General features: G+C 38.9%; 1 protein-coding gene across 1 annotated transcript in view; it reads left to right on the top strand.

Moving 5' to 3' along the window:
• The first annotated feature begins 1,181 nt into the window (after positions 1–1,181).
• tprn (taperin) overlaps positions 1,182–22,939 on the top strand; it is a 35,035-nt gene continuing 13,277 nt past the window's right edge. Inside the window, exon 1 of the mRNA XM_055200998.2 lies at positions 1,182–3,358. Within this exon, the coding sequence (XP_055056973.2) occupies positions 1,358–3,358 (2,001 nt within the window). The 5' untranslated portion in view covers positions 1,182–1,357. The remainder of the gene's footprint in view (positions 3,359–22,939) is intronic.

Below are 22,939 nucleotides of genomic sequence, written 5' to 3'. Positions count from 1 at the left end.
ATATTTTTCATGGTCTTGTACTTTTTGTAATATCATAAAACAATTGCCTTGAAGATATGTTCTGACATTTTTGTAATCAAAAGTTGCTTTACTGAATGTCCTGAACATCCATTGTGGCTGTAAATGGCAACTATTGTACTAGAAAGGCTGCACACCCATATCTTAAGTTACCGCATTTTCCTGTAACCTCTCCCCTTCTGATGATGTTATCTGAATCCACTGCACGGCTAGGTGCAAAATACAGCCATAAACAAAGTCTATAAATAAACTACACTTTATGGTCTCCCTGTTTTACATGTATAATCCATATGCATGTGCCTTGCATTTAATGTTTAAAACTGGATTATATAAGAGTGACAATACTTCACATGTCATCACAAACATAAATTAATGTAGCCTGTTTAAGTATGTATATACTAGAAGGACTGTGAAAAGTCATAGGCACATTAGATGCGTCTGCAAAAAAATGTTAAGATGTTTATTTATTTATATATTTTGTTTTAATATGTCAGTATGGAAAACATTCTTTGCTATTAGGCCTACCAGCAAACAAAAATTGATTTTTTTTAAACATAAGGAGTCACACTATTGAGCCAGTTTGGAATTACATGAAGGGACAAAAGAAATCAATACGTTTACTTAATAATAATAATAATAATAATAATAATAATAATAATAATAATAATTGGTTTAATCCAAAGCATTTATAGTACATTCAATCTATACCAATATTTATGTTCCCTGGGATCAAACATGACCTATCTGCATTTTTCTTCCAATATAGCAAAGATGAACATTTAATAAGAACTTTAGCTTGGAAAACCATACAAAAAAAACTGTCTGTAAGTGTACCATGGATAAAAGCTGTTAAAAAGCAAAGCTCTCAGCAAATACTGATATTTGTTTCAATAACTGATAAATAAAATCTATTATGCGAATGAAAAAAAAAAAACTTCACTTTGCAGAGTGTTCCAAACGCGTTTTTACAGTAGTTACCAGGTAAGATTGTTCCAAGGAGCTTAATGATAACATAATCCATTCTCTAAATGCTGGGACGAATGCTGAAAGGGCAGGGCGTGATGAATTTGACTGACAGGGCTCACATTAACATTCTCTGTGGGCAGGCGTGGTCATATGTTAAAACAAAGTCAAAATGACCAAATGAGGCGTCGTCTTTGAGGCGGAAGAGTGACGTCACACGATGAGGGCGGGGTGGTTGTCTGTAGACGGGCATCATCATCATCATGCAGGATACATTGTCGCGGCTGCAATGATGTACGCGAACGAGTAAGAAGAGACGCTGCGGGCACGGCGAGAGATTATTTGCTTTTAAACCCATTCCCACCATTCTTTCATTATGTCGGGCGGGGATCTTCGCGTCCTTTGCCAAGAACCTGGGCAGGAGAGCCCGAGGATGCCGGCCTGGAAACGCGAGATCCTGGAGCGGAGGAAGGCGAAGGGCGGCGGGGCAGGTGCCGAATCGGTCGCATCTCGACTTAACGGCGAGGTAACGGGAAGCAAAAGCAAGGATGATGTTACCGGGGCACATTCCAGTCGGAACTATACAATTACTCCCGCCAGTCAGCATTTTACTGGCAAGCCCACGACCAGAAGCCCGGATCTGTCACCGGTGAAAACAAAAGACCACTGGCAGTCCACGGACTCGCTCGACACGGAGGAGAGAACGGTAAGAGACAACGGAGCGCATGAGAGCATGGTGCTGCAAGAGAGCTTGGGTCCGCTGCAAGAGAACCCGTTTATTAAACTAGAGAAAGAGCGCAAAAAGCGTCAGAACCAAGAGAACGCCACCCGTCCCGTTCAACACATCTTGGAGTTATACGGTAGCGTTCCTGGAATACGGACTATACGCGCTGATAATATCATCATTATTGAATCTGACCCGGATTACTTTACGGATGGATGTAGTTTGAAGCACGCATCAAAGGTGCATGAGAATGGCACGTTGAGCGGATATAGCTCTCTCAATGACCTGTTAGACCGGAGAGGTAGTCCGGTTACCGAGATACGCGCGAAGGAAGTGGTAGTTTACGATACCGGGCTGAGTAAAAGCGAGGAGAACCTCAGTACACTCGGGCGCCCGGATGCGGCCCCTATGGAGTGTCAAGGTAGGGTCAGTCGCATGCTCCAGAAATTTGACAGGAATTACGGGAAGTTTCAAACCAAGTCACGCAGCACAGAAAACCTCCTAGACTTTGATTCTAGTCCTGTCCGTCCAAGCTCCAGATCCAAACCCCAGCCAGATGTGGTGCCAAAAGTTGTCCAGCAACCCGGATCGCCTGTCCGTACTACATACGGCAAAGTCTTCCAGAACAACCAACAGTCTTCCATAAGCAATCATTACGACTCTCCTAGTGACTCGGGGAGCAGCACGCCTGCTTTGGGATCCCCACTCTTAGTGTCTTCCACCCGTAGACGTTACGAGGGAAGTGGGGCCCGGAGTGCAACTGCTCATCCCATGGAAGATGGTGAAAGATCTCCGTCCAAGCTTGTTAGAGAAAGGGACTGGGACAACACAGATGGAGCATCCAAAGCCAAGGTGCCATGCTCTACACAGAGCCACCGTGCCCGTGCCGACTGTACTCCCACATCGCCCCCTTTATCGCCCAGCTTTGAAATACGCCCCTCCCCTCGCCCAGATCTTTCTCTTCTTCCAGCTGGTGACATTCAGGCCCGAGCGCTTGCCAACCTGCGTCTTCAGTCTCGTAATTCTTTTACCGTCATTCCCAAGGGTCGTGTTGCCATCTCATCCCCTGGAAGCACGGCACCCTCTAGTCCTGTCCTTTCACCCCCATCCCCACGGCCCCTGGTGGGCGTGACCGTTTCAGACCCCGCAGTGCCAACTCCTGTTTTGCCCACACACTCTGCACCAAAACTCATAGAAACGGTAAATGTAGAAGCCAAAACAGAGCCTTCAAAACGCACCCCGTCTGCCACTCCCGATTCACCTGTTCCAGCTTATCCCCCTTCAGCTGGATCACCTGTTAAATCGGTCCCATCTAAAGAGGAATCGCTGGTTGATAAACTGCCTGTCACTAACATCGATGACATAGTTGTTGAGCCCACGCCGCCCCCACCAAGCCCTGCGGTGCAGAGGCGCAAAGGGAATACGTTTACAGTCGTTCCAAAACGAAGGCCAGATGCCCAGCCCTCCACTCCCGATACCCAGGAGCCTGCCAGTGACTCTGTGGGCACACCACCTGCCTCAGATGCCCCCTTCTCACAGCTGGGCACCCAGCTTAAAAAGCGCTATCCTGCTGCAGAGGAGATAGAGGTCATTGGGGGCTACCTCTCACTTGGGCGATCCTGCCTCTCAAAGACAGGTTCAACAGGAAAAAAGGTAAGTATGCAGTATTTAGTGGAACATTTGATAAAACTTGTTTAGTAAATAGAAGCTGAAGATTTGATTTTACTTCTTAGTTGCTTTACTCGAAGTTATATAGGGCTATAAGACCTTTATTCAGTCATAGAGCTGTTCAAAGGTACTGTTGTGCCACCACCAGTACGGTAGTAAAACAGATCATCAAACAGATTTTATTATTATACTATACTTTATTGGTTAGAGGGTTATTGTGTTAGAGGGTGACATGAAACCTGAGTATTTCAATCTTGGTAGCAGTAGTCATACATGCCATACAGATAGGACGATTACAGTAAGATGTAACTCCATCTAGACATCAGCCAATAACGTTAAAAGTCAACAACTTTTAGGAGAGTCAGGGGCCCAGAAATGTAAACACTTGAGCCAGACTGACTTTGTTAGGTTTTAGATGGACATTCTGTTTAAAATTCAGATAAATATTTGGTTGTCAAATTTAGTAAAATTTGTCTACGGGTGGTCTACACCTAAGTGAATGACACCTGTGTGAACTGATAACAAACATGCCCTAAAATGGTCAAATATTGCCATGAAAAGTGACGTTTGATTTAAGAAAAGGTATAGAATCATTTGTTTCCGGATGCCATTTGGTTTGATGTTTTTTTAATTATCTGATGCACTGACATTGTCAAGTGTCCAAATGGTTTTGAGGCCAGTGCATTATAATAATCTGGGGTTTTTAACACATAGACCTTGCCCGCAGCATATGCTCTGATTACAACTTTAATTCATAACCTAACCTAAACAGCAGTAAAGAACCTGACAGAGGAGGTCAGGTGATTTTACGATAGAAAATGAGAGTCATGTGTTCTGTTCTGAGTTCAACTCTCTTCTAAAGGTCTTTAAGGTTTAATGGTAAGATCTAAATAACATGTAAACCAACTCTTGAAATGTATGGTATATTCTTTAACATCTTTTAATTTGCTAAATTAAACTAAAGAAATACTTGAGGTTCGTTTGACTTGTTATGTAATCTGCTGCCATTCATGAAGAACATCAAAGCGGTACTCAACAGAGACTACAGTAAAAGTAAGCAAGTTTCACTTGCAGCACATGAGTGTTGTCATTGACTCTTTGCTGATTAATATCAAACAAACTTTCTGATGTTTGTGTAGCAAAAAATGAGAAAGTTTAAAGAATATTTGGTTGGATGAATTCAGTACAATGACTGAGTGATTGTAACACTTGGTACAGCAACTCTGGTCGTGGGCTCGCTGGTCATGTTCTTTGGACTACATTTGAAATTATCTTTTTTATGTTCCATGTAAAAAAATCTAATGGTCATTTAAACACAGATGAGCAAACAATGACACAATATTTATTCTTACTTCTGCTGCAACATTTCTGCTATAGACATGAAGAATATGATAAAATAAGTAAACAATATCATAGATTTATATTGAAGAACAGACCAAATCCATAGAATATAGTACAGACTATATTATTATAGAGAATTAAGATTGGACTCTTTTTAAACTGGGTAAACATTAAAGAGATAGTTAATTGAAATATGAAAATTAATTTACTTTTTTGTATAATGTTCTTTGTTTTGCTAAATATAAAGAAATACATTTTAAACAATGTTTATGACCAAGCAGATCTGGGGCACCACTGACTTTTTTTTATAGTAGGAAAAAATAAGAATAGGGAAGTGAATGGGGCCCCAGATCATTTTGGTTATTAACATTTTTAAAATATATATTTCTACAGGAATTTCTACAGGGTAAGGAAATTACAGACTTTTCATTTTCCGTTGAACTATCCCTTTAAGCTAGCACCCAGAAAACCCTAGCAATGCAGTGGTAAGTTGCACAGGCAAGCTCCCCAGAAAATAAAAAAATCTTTTTTGTGAATACCCTCATTGTGAAATTGCATATTCTTGTGCACTCAGGCATTATAATGCAGGAAGTCAGTAGTCTTTTGTGTAGTTTCGGTCAAAGAATTTGAACTGAATGCTAAGGGAATCAGTCCAAGTTGATGGTCACTGTTAGGAAGTTGTGAACCTCACTGTAGATCTCTTTTAGCCATTCACCTCTCTGACGAGTGACTTAACCCAATCTGGCCCAGATTAAGTTGCTTATGTGTTGCTATTGTTCCCGCTTTCAATTGTGTGTATAGGCCTAACATGTATGTGATTGAGGATTGGCCCATGCCACACCTTTTGTTTTGTTGGGTTTCAAAAGTTTGATTGAAGCTCTTCTTGGTTTGGAGCTTAAAGAGGAAAACAATAATTGTGGCAAATCCAAGAGCACTGATGTGGACAGTATGTCCATGTGTTCGGATCTCTCTCTTTCTCTTTGTTTCGTTGTGGTTGGTCTCTGTGGTTTCCAGAATTGGTCTTTGTTTTTTTATCTTTATTATATACTTAAAAAAGATTAATTATGTCACGAGATTTCTCATGGAGGTGAAATGCTGGCCGTTCCTCAAACAAAAGGTTGCATCCTTTGGAGGTCGCATATGTAGACTGCATACTCATAAAGACTGTCGTATTAACAATTATAACGTTTACTATTATATTAAGTTAATCGTAAATTGTTGTAATATGCCTTATGACTTGCGAATGTACAGCTCAGTTAACTAAAATAAACCAAGCTTGATGACGTATGAAGCCTGCATATGCGACCTCCGGAGGATGCAGCTTTCTGTTTGAGAAACGGCCACTGTCAGCATTAAGTTAAATTTCTGGCTAAATTTCATGCAGTGTGCATGAATTATATTCAGTGTTTAACTGCATGTGCTTTTTGTTTGGGCTTCCAATAATGCTCGTATAAGACGCGTTGCGATTGTCTGTTGATCAGTGTCAGAAGTGTTTAAGCAGATTAAACCCTCACTCAGAGTTTACATGATTTTATCTTTGCATGTTCTTGCTCAAGAATAACAGTGGCTATATAATTTCTATTGTAACTTTTTGGCAAATATTAAAGATTTAAATGGATTTAAACGTTGTTTGGTTAAAAGTAAGCGTCTAAAGTTTAGATTCTAAAGTGAAAGTAACAGAAGCGGGTCTGTTAGCGCCCCCTGCAGGCATTTGTTAGGGGCTGGAGACTGGACACACCAAAACATTTAAACGCGACTGAAAACGCCTTGAGGACGCCGAATGCCAGCTGTTTTTCAGCTGAGTGCCAGCTTTCTTCAGCTGAGAGCTTTGGTAGCTGTGATACTTCAGCTGCGAGACGGTTGGTTGCTGTGGTAATGTCCCGCCCCTCCTCTACTGTGATTGGGCGGCCGTGTGAGAACTGACATTGACGAGCGGAGCTTTTCTCCCAAAGTTGAATTTCTTTCAACTCTCGACGCTCAGCGCCGAGCGCGAAAAAAATGCTGAGCGCCGGTTTTCAGCGCAGAAAAAAAACACTAGCTGCTGGCCGAGCTTCCATTGGAAATAATTGAAAACATGCGCCGGCCGCGGGCGTAAAAGCGTTGGTGTGTGCACGCCCCCTTATAATACATAATCTTGCTTTTTATTACAAAGGCTACTTATTACTGTAATGGTTTACTTGTTCTGATACTTGATTTGAACAAATTATTATTGCATTGTCATTATTATGTAATTTTAAAGGTTATTGCTGACTTGGGTCTATTTTTATTACCAAAAATATCAAAATACCTAATTATCAAGTAGCAAAAATATTCTTAGGGACAGTCCTAGATTAGTTAAAACATTTCAAAATAATGTGATTTCAGTTTCCCATTCATTTATTTTATCATTGAGGATTTCTTAAAAAAATCTCGTGAACCCAATCTCGTGTCTCGTCTCGTAGATTAAGTGTCTTGTCACACCCCTACATCCTACTCTAGCAAAACTCATCACCATAATGCTATGGGCTGCGTCCGAAATTAAATACTGTGACAGTAGGTACTGAATTAGATGAAGTACCTGCTTATTGACCGTTAAAACGGCTGGTACTTTATAGTATGAATATGCATAGTATGAATAAGTTCAGACATACTACATCCACCATGTTGATACATCAAGTGACATATGTCATCATAATAAAAATTAAGTTGTTAACTGGAATGACGTTAGAGAAAGGCAATTTAACCACAAGGGACATCATCAAACAACGCATCTCCTTCTTCTTTATTGGTTAACTCTTCTCCCGGGGGCTCACGGGATAGTAAAGGGTCCATCAAATAACTTCGGCAATATTCTTAATAATAATGCTGGAAGTATTAGGTCATCAAGGTACTTTTCGCCTACTGTTTTTGGAATACTATGAATTCGAACATACTACTCGACGCGCCTACTTCTTTTCGACTACTATATAGTATGGAAGTAGGTGGTTTCGGATGCAGCCATGGTGTGGCAAGGTGGTTGCCAGGGCATTGTTGTGTGGTTGCTAAGGTGGTCATTGACATAGTTGCCGTGGTGCTAGTGCTAATAAAAGCTTACAGACCTCTGGTACCTAGATAGATTCAGTCTGGCCATATGCCAGTGCATGCAAATACATTCCTCTCCTCAACAAGGCACATATAATTTATATTATAATTATATTTTCATGTTTGTATATGTATGTATCAATATTTGTGTTAAACAGTAAACAAAGCCAGCCTGAGGTATATTATGGGCTTGCCTTGTCTCTTAAGGTCTCCAGACCATTTGTGTAATCTGGTGAGTGGTTGCTCTGGGGTTTGGGTTCACCAGTGCGTTTAATGCATGTCAGTCTAACCAAGCTGCATAGACAATAACATTGTCTGTGTTTTAATTTTTACCCTTGAGGTTACACCCATAATGAAAGTACAGTAATGTATGTATATAGAGCTCTACAGATGTCTGTGCCTAATTTTGCCTAACCACAACAAAGGAGTGTTCACAATAGGTATTTGCAGTGACGAAGACGACAAGCATTGGTGATGCAGTGTGGGCATGTCAGTGCAACAAACTTCAGTCAGAACCTCATTGTATGCAAAAGAATTGTGACTAGATGCAATGACCACCAATAGGAATGAAGGCAGTGAAGCTCACACAATCCACCTCCTGACAGTTAGATTTAGTTGTGGAGGGTGGACGCCTAACCAATAAAGCAACCAATAAAGTAATCTTGAACGTACAGATCTGCACTGGACAACTTTTTTAATCTTTTTTTTTTAATCAGGTTTCGGCCACTCCCGCTTTTATTTCACTCTGTGGGCTTATAATGATTTTTTATCCGCGCTAACTTTAAAAGTAGTTCAAAAATTTTTACATTTATTTATTCCCCAGAGAAAGAGAGAGATGGGGACAATATACAGGGGTATACAATACTTTTCTTTGTCTTAACATACAATATTTTAAAAATATATTTTACTGTCATATGCTGTGTGTGTATATATAGTGGACAGTCTTGGTGTTTTAGAACCCCCTCTCCTGCCATATAAACACCAGTTACTGACCGCTCTTGTTTTCGGAAATAGATATCTGTGCCACAAGGTATCTGGTCGATCCTGTGGGAGAGTCTCAGGATTGCAGGCCTCTACTACAGTAATATGTAAGGTATAATTGACAACGGGCCATTTAACTATTCAAAAAATAATGCACACCCAAAGTGGTAATGCATCACGAAGCGAAGTGCCATTACACCGCGGCTGTGCGTTATTTTCAAATAATTAAGTCAATTATTCTACTTATACAATGATTACCACCACAGACATTGTTCTGGTGGTTATGTTAAGACCTTTGATAGGTCAGGTGTACGTTCATCAAAAATAATGCATACCCGGGAACATTTCTCAACCAAGCAGAATAAAGCATGTAATAGCCCAGTAGTTTGCAGGGTATCATGTTTTCATGGAAAAGATGATATTTGCTGAATTTAAGACTAAAGTTACTTTGTCAGCTAGTATGGTATTGATTAGTGCTTCCCAATCCTGGTCTTCGAGTACCCCCTCCCAAAAAGTTTTAGATGTCTCCTTATTTAAAACACCTGATTTAGCTCATTAGCCAGAATGGTTATGAATGAGTTAAATCAGGTGTTTTAAATAAGGACACATCTAAAACATTCTGGATTTATTTTTTATAATAAAATAAGTTATAGCTTTTTGTACATATAGGCATATCCACGATAGCATCTTCTGAATTTGGCTAGCTTCTAGAAGGGATAAAGTGATGAAGATGACTTCAAACCAAAATACCTTGGTTCATTTGGAAGTTCAGCCAATGGACTGTGGGTGTGACTCCTTGTGACTAGAGAGCCTTCGTCATGGTTTCATTATTTGTTTTTATGCCTCTGTTGCTCATGGTAAAGGCTTTGGAGAGGGAGTGGTCCATAGTAATGGTTAGTTTGCTGATTGTTAGTTTGTCATGGCTCAGCTTTAGTAAGTGTGTGGGAGCTTTATATGGGTACAGATAACGTTAGTGTATGATGTCCATGAGTACACTGGAGGATTGTATTTACACATTTACTCTCCATCTCTCTATTTGTCTTTAGGCCTGTGGGGTGTGGTTGTTGCAGTCTATTATATCGCAACCATATATAATGATATAAAAAAATTCTTTATTTGTGGTATAACAATATTATTACTATTATTTAGTTTAGTCTTTATTTCCATTTTGTTTGTCCTATTTAATTTCCAACATCGAGTCTTTAAATATATTTAATGACTGTGGGTCATCACTATCTAGTGCAATCACTATCTAGTGTCAGTTTCATAAGCCCCCTTTAATATATACAGATTGTAGTGGTTTAAAAAAAAATACATTTCTAATGTGTGTCCTGTAGACCCACAGGAGACACATAAAACCCCTTCTTTTCTCGTGTATGTCTTGCTATGGGTGTGAAAGTCCACTATGCTTAATTATTGACTAGTCAGAATACCGTCTTCTCCATCATACACTATACCTCTCTCTCTCTCTCTCTCTTTCTTTACTCCTTCACTTTACTTCCTCTCTAATACCCCTCCCCCAGCTTCCCCTCTCCCAAACTTAACACTGTCCTACAGGAAGGTTACTCTTCATCAGCTGTTTTTTACTGTGCAGTTTTGTACTTTGGAGATCAGATTATTTAATGATGTATATACTACAGTTTTCACTCCGTTGTGTAATAGCATATGGAGCATTGTGTATGTATGAGTGGCTGTTTGTCACATGGCTGTGGTGTCTACAATAGAGTCAATGTAATTAGAATTCAGACTGCAAAGCGCCACTGTCACTGTCATGTTTAATTCAGCACACACTCCAGTGTGTTTGTGTATGTGTGTGTGTGTGTGTGCGCGCGCATTTGTGAGTGACAGAGAGAGGATCAAAGAGAGCTAAAAAGTGAAAGTTGCAGCAAAAGTAAATATAAAAATATTTTCGGTTTGTTGTCATCTGAGTTTATTTGACTGAAGAGAATCAGTAAAGACAAAGACGAGACAGTGATGGAAAAGCATAGATGGCAAGGTGGTGGAATGAAATTTAAAGGCTCAAAGTTAAATTTAATCTACAGCATTTGTGGCATGTGGATTAACCAGCCTATTCTCATGAAATGCATACAATTCAAGCGTGCCGCACAAGCCCTGAAAAGTGAAGCCAAAACGTCTCGATCGCCCAACAGTGACTGGTTCCAGAATAGGTCACAAACCCCGCCTTCCCCATGTTATTCAATGGGACGTGAGACCAACTGGGTGATTCTCACGAAAACTTGGTTTTAAAAATGTCAAGCATGAAAATGTAAAAATTGCTTAAATTTACTTTTTTTCCCACCAGACATTGAAAAACAAAGTCTGGAGTAAATGGGAACATTAATTTAAAAACTTTTACTTATCATTTAACACTTTTTGTAACATAATTAAAAAAATTACTCCTAAAAAATATCATTACCGCAACAGTCAGAAAACATCAACACTGACATATTTTCAAAATGACATGACAAACCTGAAAGAACATAATTTGGAGATTCTGCACATGCATTTAAAATCAAAGTATTATGCTTCTATTAATTAAATTAACATTTAATAAGCATCTGTTGCGGTAATGATAATCAAAATGTCGTGTAAGCATTCTAACAAGACAATATTTCAAATTAACTGTAAAAAAATGATCTTACCTGGTAGCCATCTTGAAGTAACTGGTCCATGTGCTTGGTCACTCAAAATCAAACTTTATTAAAATTCTGTATGTGTGCTTAAACTGTTCTCAAAAAGTGTTGCGGAGGATGAGAACATCAGGCATGGACACATCATTTTCCTAATTTTTCTTCATTATTATTATACATGAATATTCAGTAAATATTTTTTCTGTCATCTAAAGTAGTCTAGCAAAACATCCATTTATTTTTTTTCTTAATATTTTTGTGTTAATTTTATTAAATTACAACATAACGCATGTTCAAACACAGCCGGACACATTGCGATAATGAGAATTTCAGCAGAAAATGAGATAAAATGTACAATTATAAATTCTTATGTTGAAATCACACATTTTGCAAGGTAGAACACAGTATTGTGTTAATTCTGATGCTTTTTAATGTTACTATATTACACATTTTAAACCTAAAATCATTAGTGCCATGGTGTTTCAATGGTTTTGTGAGAATCACCCAACTAAACAATTTAATTACACTTCAGTTATCTTTTTTCCGAAGCTGGCTTCTGTCATTTACTGTAGTTTTTATCACGCTGATGTAAATTCAAGTGTTTGTTTTTAAAATAAGTTTGTTTTTAGTTAGTTATTTATTGCTATAAAAGCGGTGGTGTCACATCATGATTGACAGCTGTGATATGCCCATTCTGCGAGAGCAAGGGCGGGGCCTTGATTTCGCGGCTTAACCCTAAAGTCACATTATCTACAAAAGTGAGCGACACCGAGCGACAGGCACTCGCTTGATTGGCATTCCTTGGCTAATATCTAAAAGCGGTATCAAAAGTAACTTTAGAGGTATTGTTAAGTTACAAGAACGATGTTTTTGGATTTAAAAGTATTTATTTTTCGATAAAAATAACAAAATATATGAAATAAAATGCCAAACTTATCACAGAAATACGCATTTTCCGCCATCTTGAATTATTTTCTTCAACTCTGCTACAGACCTACGGCACGCTGCCCCTTCACAGATTGTCAGTCGCTTTGTCGCATCGCTCAGCATTTGCATAAAATAGCCTTCTTGTCTATTTTGGCCCCACCTTGCTCGCGCAGCGGCGAGCTCGTCGCTGGCCATAGCTGGCAAACGGCCACTACCATTGAAAATGAATGGTAGCCTGTCGCTCTGTCTCTTGTAGCTAATGTGACTGGGGGGTTACTTCCTGCTCACTACTGCGCAGGAATGATCTCGAAATCGCTTCTGCGCAGACTCAAGACCCAAGATGTCAGCGCCGTATCGGGACACTGGCAGCTTCACTTTTCACAAATGGAAGAGAGCGAATGGGCGTCGTCCATTTTTTTTACAGTCTATGGTACAAATAGCATGCAGTGTTTAAAGTGGTGCAATACATAGGCCAAATTCCAATTTTTCATGCATATGATATGCCAGTATGATACATTCACTTAATATGGCGCATCTTTTCATTTCGTTACATGTATTGTGTTTATTTTTTTCAGTTTTTACCATTGTCAATTCTAACCCCAACTACAAGGCGACCATGGTTTAAAAATAGACAAAAACATAGAGGCTGTTTACACTTGGCATTAACATGCGTTTTTGTCGATCGGATCACAAGTGGACGACGTTAATGCCAGGTGTAAACAGTGTTCAAAACTTTTGAGCTCGTCCACTTTCGACCACTTTCAACCACATCCAGAGGTGGTCGAAACCACTTTCGATCGGATCGTTTTGGAGTTGCGGAACGCATGTGGTTGAATGCGTTCGAACAGTCACACGCGACCGCCTTCTCTCCGCCCATTTATCTAATCTGAGGTATTAAACACAAGTTTTACGTCTTTTTTTGACTTCTGGCGTGAACATACGGTGAACAGCATTTCATTGATAAAACTAAAGCGTCTGATCTCCGTAGTTTCGTTTTGAAAGCGTGTGAAAGTTGCGCGATCCTATTTCATCAATTGCGCTGAAAATTCAGAGAAAGCTCTTACATACACACGTACAAAACTCCGTGCAGCATATACTTGCTAAACAAGCAGCGGACTGCAACATAATATTTGTTCGCTTCCATATAAACTCATAATTACTCCCGCTCGGGTTTGAATGACAGCAGAGAGACTCGCCCACCGTCTCACGGACCGTCCCCTCACAGTATTCAAGAGAGAAGTGGTCGAAAGTGGACAAAAGAGACGGATTTAAATACCAGGTGTAAACGTAATGTGTCTCTCTCGTCCACTTGTGATCCGATCGATGAAAACACATCTTAATACCAAGTGTAAACAGCCTTATACATTCACTTAATACGGCGCATCTTTTCATTTCGTTACATGTATTGTGTTTATTTTTTTCAGTTTTTACCATTGTCAATTCTAACCCCAACTACAAGGCGACCATGGTTTAAAAATAGACAAAAACATGGAAAAACCTATGTATTAAATGACATCGTAAGGCAAATCCAAAATATAACCCTAAAACCAAGCGACCATGGTTTAAAAAACAGAAATAAATTGAGAAAACAATACATGAAATGACATGAAAAGATACACAGTATTAAGTTAACAGGAAGTATTATATGGATGCAAAATTGCAATGCAAAATAACCTTCCTTTAATGTCCTTACACAATGCCTTAAAAAGCATAGCCAAAAGATGTATTAAAGTTGATTACTAAGCTTATTTGTATACATTTATAGCCAACTTTGTTTCCATGATGATGCAGTATTGGCTTTATATTGGTTTTAATACTATGAAAACTTGTATTGAACTATGAAAATTATTCAATAGACTGTTTCAGCAGCAACAACATAAACAAACAGCTTTTGTTGACCAAACTTAACATCCAGTAGACTTTCGCATAGAATCAATAACAACAGTCTCTCTCTAGAGAACTTATTTCTTATAACAAGCAAAATAAATTATTATTATTATTAGTTAACTTCAAGCCAACCGCATAATCACGCCTATGCGCATACGTCTGATGAAACATCGCCCCCTGGTGGCTGGCTGCAATACAAGTCATAAACCCCGCCCTCTCCATTCAAACGAATGGGACTCTGCTCTAAATAAAATAATTATTTACACTTCCAATAAAAGTTTCCAAAAGATGGTTTTGGTCCTTTCAGGTAGTTGTTATCACACTGATATATGTTCAAGTGTTCATTATTGTGGTAAGTTTCATTTTAGCTTGTAACGTGATGCTATAGAAACGGGGCGTGTCGTTATGATTGGCGTGGTTGAATTGGTCGCGCGAGCGTTTGGGCAGAAGTTTGATACCGCGGCTCCGCCTCAGGCTCCACGGACGATTCCTTCTGCGCATGCCTTGGCTCCAAACTGACGTTTTTACGTAACATGACGGCGACCGTGGTCGGACAATTTTTGGCTTCAGTTCATTACAATAGAGGGAGGCAAAGTCGCGTCGTCCATCTTTTTTTTACAGTCTATGGATGTTTATAAGCTGTAGCTAGACTTTTGTATATAGGGAAAGTGTACAGTCAATTTCTTGAAGAACTCATGAAAGTGCTTCAACAACAACAACCTTTACATTTCTGCATTTAAACCGTTTAGTACATTTGCCCATTGGGTTCCACTGTAAAAGTATTACTATTAGTTATAGATTACAGAAAGATTATTCAACAAGTAAGATACAATTTATCTGTGGTTATTTTGGTTGCAAGATAACAGTGTGACATTATATTTATTTTCCAAACAAGGTCACAGATGCTGGAGATATAGTTCATCATGAGTGTCATGTGTGTGGTTCCCTTTTCCAAATTATGTGTTCTCCTGTGTTTCGAGAGATCCTGTGTGCATCACGTGTTTTGTCAAAACAAGTGCCTGCTGCACACGCGTCAAAACCGTTTATGATAAAAGAGACGCGCACGTTCACAAAATACATGCAAGACACTCCCTAACAGTAAACTTTGATTACGCATGAGATTATGCGAGTATATGGCAAAGCGAGTGTCTCTTTTATCATAAACCCTTTAGATGCATCTGCAGCAGGCCCTTATTTTGACTCATTTGGCCCTTATTATAAACACGTGATGCACACAGGATCTCTAAGCGCAGAACACATATTTTGAAAAAAGATGAAGGGCTACATACATGTTGTGATGAACTTTGCATCAAGCGCCCTCGAAAAGAGAAGTCACCGGCCGCCACTGAGCTCAAGTTTTCTTTAACATGTAATATCCCTTAAATGCAAATTGAAAGACAAGCATTTGTGCTTTTGCTGACTCTGCCTTTGCTGTTTGCACATATGCTGATTTGTTGTTTGAGAGTACAGCTTGAAATAGTCAATGCAAATCTTACTCAAATAAACCTTAACCATAAGCCAAGCTCAAGCTGCACAAAAATACAAGCTGACCACTGTAGGTCACCACAGAACGAATGTGTTTTTGTATGTATGATGATACAGCTGACCGTTTGTTTTCCTGCCGCTGTGATTTCTGTGATAAGCCTCTTGATATGAATTGCTTCTCCATCTCTCTCTCTCTCCTCCTCTGAACTATAGCATACTTCTATCGTTTAGTTGCTTTTTGCATGTGCTCTTGATCCTGGCTTAGTTCCTCCTTCACTTTTTCCTTTAAAAATAGCTGTGGTTCCTGTCGCCGAGCAACAGAGTCCACAGCCTTTTCTATCCTGTCATTAGAAATCCTAAATTAGGTATCTGTGTCTTTTTGTTTCCAAAACACCATATCACCTCCCACTGCGCCAAACTTGCCAATGATTTATCAAACCGCCTGCTTACATGCCCACATGATATTTGAACTTTTTGATGTTTCGATGCTTGGTGTTGTCTGCTATTATTGTCACCAAATGGTATTTGTTAATGCTTTGTGCCCATATCATTTATCATAAGCCTCCCGTCATTATTAGTCTATATTGCAACACAGAAGCAAAAATTCAAAAGCTGATGTACTGATTGTCTTACAGAATACACTACGCATTATTGCAATATTTTTTTATGTCTATTTACACATGATGGATGTCTTGGACATTGTTTTTAAGATGTGGTTATAACCTTAAAGGTGCAGTGTGTAATTTTTAGAAAGATCTTTTGACAGAAATGCAAAATAATATACAAAACTATATTATCAGACCTTTAATACAGAACCGTTATGTGTTTATTACCTTAAAATTAGAAGTTTTTATCTACATTCACGAGGGTCCCCTTACATGGAAGTTGCCACCATGTTGTGCCACCATGTTTCTACAGAAGCCCAAACTTTTTTACTAAGTTGTCTCCAACGATGACATGTTTGTCCGGTGGCGACCAAGCGAGAGGTGAGCAGTGGACTGAGCCATTGGTTGCAATTGGCAACCTCACCACTAGATGCCGCTAAAATGTACACACTGCACCTTTAAAGAGCACCTATTTCATTGCTAAAAAACAATGTTATTTTGTGTTTTTGGTATAATACAATGTGTTCGTGTTGTTATTAAAAAAAACATTATTTTCCACATACCGTATATTTTTGTAGCTCCAGATTTCACTCTGAAACGCACGGATTTGAAAAGCTCTGTGTCTTTGATTGGCCAGCTAATCTGTACGTTGTGATTGGTCTGAATACCTCTGACGTCAGCCGGAAATGTGACGCTCCTTAACATGTTTGAAAGTTTCACGCACAATGCAATGCTAACAGGAGTTAACTTGCAGGTAGTCTCAGCCTCAGACGTCACGCCCACAGACTGTTGGCTAAACGTCTGATGTTTTCCGTACACTTTTCTGGAAACCCTGTGAGAATGTCGAAGTCATCTTTGATTGGTTGAAATAAACCGGATTTCCAGGAGATGCGGGTGTCGCGATTAGTTTCGGTCTCTGGAAAACAAAGCTCTGACGTTCCATTGAGGAAGAGAATCAGTCGTGTTCACGTGGATAATAATGACCAGTTATCATGATCAGCTAAACATTGCATATTTTTGAGAATCCAAAGTTTGCGGCATAGACTTTCTAAAAAATGTCCAAGAGTTTTGCTTGAGGCAGTTAGAGGAGTCAGAAAGTTTGGTTCTCCTGAATTGCTTGTATGTGTTAAAAAGTGGAGAGATGAGTCCGAAGCGGGAAGAATTATGATAATCTCGGGTCTTCTTTACAACATCATAAATCTCAGGAAGTGAACTGTTGCCTACAATCCGTGTGTTTGTTGAAGTCCAAGAAAATAAATTTACGTTGAAGACTATAACTCGCTTTATCATTTACTTTGGGGTATGTACATTTCCTTATACATTTTTATGTACAAGGAAATGTATATTTGTGAATCGGACTATAGGTGCTCTTTAAAAAGCATGTTTTTCCATCAAATTGCGCTCTTTAAAGCTACTTCGGAATGTATAAATGTCTTTTGTGAATGGGTCATTTAATCTGTGGCTTGCCTACAAACAAAACAGTGACATCTCATACCTTATCTGACACATACAAGGATAAATATTTTCCATTTAAATTTTTTCCATCCTATCCAGCTGTGATGAGCGGCAAGAATCTCCAACAACTTTTGCACATTACAGTGGCAAGAAAAAGTATGTCAACCTTTTGGAATTTCATCGTTTTCTGAATAAATTTGTCTTATTTTGATCTTTCATGTCTTTCTTGAGAACAACCGAAAAGTGCATAGTGCTTGTGGAAAAAGTATGTGAACCATTGAGGCAGTTTTCAATGGCATAGTACCCCTCCGGTCAGGTCGTGTCAGCTCACTTCACTTTGGCTTGGTTAGCTTTTCTATCGAGTTTAGTATCATTTCAAAGTGGGAGGGATTATAGGCATGTTGTTATATTTGCGCTGCCTACTGCTGTGACATCATACAAGTGAGAGCGTCATTGGAAATCATCTTGTTTTGGTTTCAGCTTAGCCCGCTTGGAACCTCCACCAAAGTGGTACTAAAAAATGATTGGGTACTACATACTGCACCCAGTGGAAAAAAAAACCCAAAAGTAAACTGACATGACCCATCCCGTGGGGTACTATGCAATGGAAAAGTGCATTAGTGACCTCAAAAAAGCTAATTGGAGTCTGGTTTAGCACACCTGGAGTCACGTTAAGATAATATGTTTGGAGGTGTGGACTACAGCTACTTAGACTGATAAAAACCCCTCAAACTTTTGGAGTTTGCTGTGCACAAGAAGAACACCCTTATGTGAGCCATGCCTCGCCAAAAATAGCTTTCAGAGAAGCTACGATCATGAATTGTTGCTTTACATAAAGCTGGAAAGTGTTGCAAAGTATTTCAAAGACTTTAGAAAAACACCAGTCTACACTTAAGCAGACAATCTACAAATGGAGACATATTGGGACTCTTGCTGCTACTCTACCAAAAATTGAGCACCCAGTCAAAATGACACCAAGAGCACAACGAAGACTTATCAGTGAGGTAAAGAAATCACCCTGAATGACAGCCAAAGATTTGAGGGAATCATTGGAACTTGCTAACATCTCTGTTAATGAGTCTACAATACGTAAAACACTGAACAAGCAGGGTATCCATGGCAGGACACCACAAAGTAAGCCACTGCTTACTAAAAAGAACATTGCTGCACGCTTGAAGTTTACAAAAGAGCACATTGACACTCCACAGTAGTATTGGCAAAATGTTTTGTAGATTGATGAAACTAAGATTAAATTATTTATAAAAAAAAGCACAAAGTGCTACATCTGGCATTAAGGGTACGTCAAATCATCATGAAGACATCATCCCAACTGTAAAGTATGGTGAATGAAACATAATGATTGGGCCTGCTTTGCTGCATCAGGGCCTGGCAAGCTTGAAATCATTGAGGGGATTCTTCAGGATAATGTGGGAATGTCTGTATGTCAGCTGAAACTTTGTAGAAAGTGGGTAATGCAACAGAACTACAACCCAAAACACCTGAGCAAGTCCACAACAGAATGGCTTCAGAAAAACTAAATCCGCTGTTTGGAGTGGTCAAGTCAGAGCCCAAACTCAACCCAATAGAGATGCTGATGATAATTTTGTGTAATTATTTTTAGACACACTGGCCCTCATTTATCATTCTTGCGTAGAAACGGCCGTATATGTTGGCGTAAGATTATGCTTACACTCCTCTCACCGCCTGATTTATAAAACTGTGCGTACCTTTGATATTCAGGTGTAAGCAATACCTTCCCTTCATAAATGCCGCGGCTAAAAACAATCGTCATTAGAATTACACGCTCATATAAATTCAAGTCTCCGCCTCCCCCACGCCTTCATTTTACGCCAATAACACACGGAAGACGGCAAAGAAGAGAAACCGGGGAAGTGAAAAGAAACAAAATTGTTTTATTTGGGAGTTTAAAGAGTGGGATTAAAGACACATTAATAATTGCATGACAATTTGTAATATTCTTCTTCTTATTATTATTATTAAAGGGAAACCAGGCAAGTCTGCGTAATGTTTCTCTACGAGCTCCCCCTAGTGTCTGAAAGTAAATGCTTTCAAACACACTGTCGTAAAAACGAATTGTTGTCCCTCCCCCCTCGGAACCAAGTTTATCAGCTTATTTCCAATCCAGTTAGGTTTCCCTTCCGTCAAGGGTTTTCGATGCTTCTTCCCCGGCTCTGCCATTTGCAACAATCGCTAGCCGTGTTTAGCTCGCTTGCCTCTGTGTTGTTTGCTGTAAAGTGATACTGCTTCTCGCGATATCTGAGTCTTTGCGAGACTGAAGGACACCGGGTCGGATACAGCGAAGTTGCAAGTGGGGTATTCTTCCTACAGACGGTAGGGGCGGGCGAGAGAGACTTCATTCGTCCGGTAATGAGTCATTTAACCATATACCGACTTACGAAGATGATTTATTAACATAAAAATGCTGCCTTGTGTCCCTTTAATGACGCTTACTGATATTTAGAAGAATAATTATTTATTATTATTATTTTTATTATTTACTGTTGCCTACATCTAAATTCTATGTCTGCTTAATAGTTCAGTTAAGTTTTTTAAAAATAATATTTTTAAATTATGTAATTACTTTTGTAGTGTGTTGTTCTGTATTTACATACAGTTGTTTGTTAGCTATATCTTAGATCCAGTTTGATACGGAGCTTCGGATATAATTCAAAATAACAATTTGTTTCCACAACATCCACATGTTTTACTAAGCTAATTCATAATTTTAATTAATAATAATAATTGTAATAGTAATTACGAAATATTATAATAATTCATTCCAAGGAACAAACTGTTGAATATTGGGAACGAATTCTAAATTTATGGCCATACTTTAGACTAAATAAGAATGAGAAGTGTCCATAATGAAGCATAAAAGAAAATTCGTGGCCATGATTTTGTCCGCATGTCATCATGATTGGATTTATGGCTCCATTCAACACAAGCATTTTACCTTACCTATTCATGTGAAGCTATTTATTTATCATCGAATGGTATGTAACTAGCTTACCTTTTGATGCATTATTACCATGTTTTCGTAGCACATCCTTGTGCTTTCTTGCAATGTGCCGCTTCAGTTTCCAGGATGAATATTTGCTCACTTTTACAGTCTCTCCGCACTCCCTTTCAATTTTTTCTTCCTGTCCAATCTTAACTTTGATTTTTACTTTACATTTATGTATAAGGCTTGAATTCCATAACTTATTGCTAGACGTTTTTACAGATTCTCGCAAATTATCAAAGGGCGTTCTGGGTTCAACGAGCGGTGCTGAGCGAGCGGAATTTTCGGAAAAAGGCGCTATGAAGGTATTACCGCACCGCTTAGCGCTCCGCTGCGCTCACGTGCTCTGCCCTGAAACGGCTCGCAACTGAAGGAATACATATGCATACAATTTGTATGATACAAATCAAATGCTTTGAAAAGTCACACAAATTAAACATTGAAGTTCATGTTGCAAAAAAAAAACACTTAAGTTTATAATTACTATGTTGTTGTTGTTTTTTTACAGTGGGTCATAATATATCATATACTATTTTATTTTGTCAGTGCGTTTTGTTGTGTTAGGAATTTTTTTCTGTGCATTTCCTAACTCAAAATGTGCGTACACCACCTCCTGAGCTGGCGTATGATTTGAGCGTGCCGTACGCCAACGTCCATTTTGATAAATCTCAATTTAAATAAATCTTGATAAATGAGGGCCACTATGTTTGTCAATACCCTTTACTTAGATGAAGATCAGATCACATTTTCTGACAAATTTATTCAGAAAACCATGAAACAGGTTCTTGCCACTGTATATCCTAAATAGTAGAGATTAGAATTAGTGTATACTATTCTAACAATAGCAGACATAGCTTACGGGAGTCATGCTACAGCACTTCTTATAACAAATACTTTTTATAGCTAATATTTCCATATACCCATAACAAATTAAATGAGGAAAAATCGTTCTTTCTATACTTCTAATTTATGTGTTGCTTTACTCTTGGTAGCTCTACTTAACAGTGAAATTTCATTGGTTTAAATCCCACTCCATATATGGTAGCTGCATATTATTTTAAGTATGTTTTGAGGATGAATTATTTAATGCAGATGTCACACCTGGTTGGGACACAATACACACCTTTGCTGTGGTGCTGTTTTTTTAGAGGTGGAGATAGATCAGTACCTATTCCATCAATGAAGGCATACTGTTATCTCATTCACTCATGGTGTGACGATGATCACAAACATTCTTCTTTACAGCAGACAAAACCTGCTGTTAATATCTTATGCACACCCTTACGGTGCCTGCTGACACACCACATACTGTTTCTCCTTTCAAGGATGAGGAAAACACCTAGTACGTAGGCTACACTACACATACCACAAACACCACATAACATACATGCATAAAGAAACTCAGTGCCAGGCCAAGTGATCTGCTGATATTTGTCATTAACAAATTTGGTAGTTTCAAATCTATCTACACTATTTTGATATTATGTACTAAACATTTTAAGTGAATTTTGAGTGCATATATGCAATATAGCAAGCCTTCATATATGCCAAAATTATTACCCCTTAAAAAAATACATTTAATGTGCGGAATCCCCTTGGTCATACAATAATACACGTATGGTTGATCACAAACCTCACATGATTAGGATACAATAACATGCATATTATGCGTAACGTGCCTATGTTTCATAGGCCTTACCAGCTGTCAATGCTAGGGGGTTTCTAATATTAAACACGCTGGCAGCAGATTACCTCTAATGAGGCTCAGCTTTAAACCTTGATGAAGACGCAACAATCTTTCCCTTACACACACAGACACACACAAACAGCTTTAGCATTTACATGCCAGTTTCCGCTGCATGCTGCCAACCACATTGTAGGTAGATCCCCTAAATCTGTGTCTGTGCGTATGTGACATACAATCTCAACCTAGTTCACTTCAGGAAAGTCTCTCTCTCTCTCTCTCTCTCTCTCTCTCTCTCTCTCTCTCTCTCTCTCTCTCTGCACGTACAGATCATTGGTATTGTGAATGATCCAAAATCGAATCAAACCTGGACAAATACCAGACGCATTTTCAGTGTATTTTCCATAATCTCGGCATGAAAAGGGATTTTGACAGTAAGTGGTTAGTTAAGCGAATGTGGAACAGGTGTGCTTTCCGTAGTTTCTTAAA

Source organism: Misgurnus anguillicaudatus, chromosome 22 (genome assembly GCF_027580225.2).
Source record: "Misgurnus anguillicaudatus chromosome 22, ASM2758022v2, whole genome shotgun sequence".
NCBI classification, from domain to species: domain Eukaryota; kingdom Metazoa; phylum Chordata; class Actinopteri; order Cypriniformes; family Cobitidae; genus Misgurnus; species Misgurnus anguillicaudatus.
This window is presented reverse-complemented; position numbering and strand designations above follow the sequence as displayed.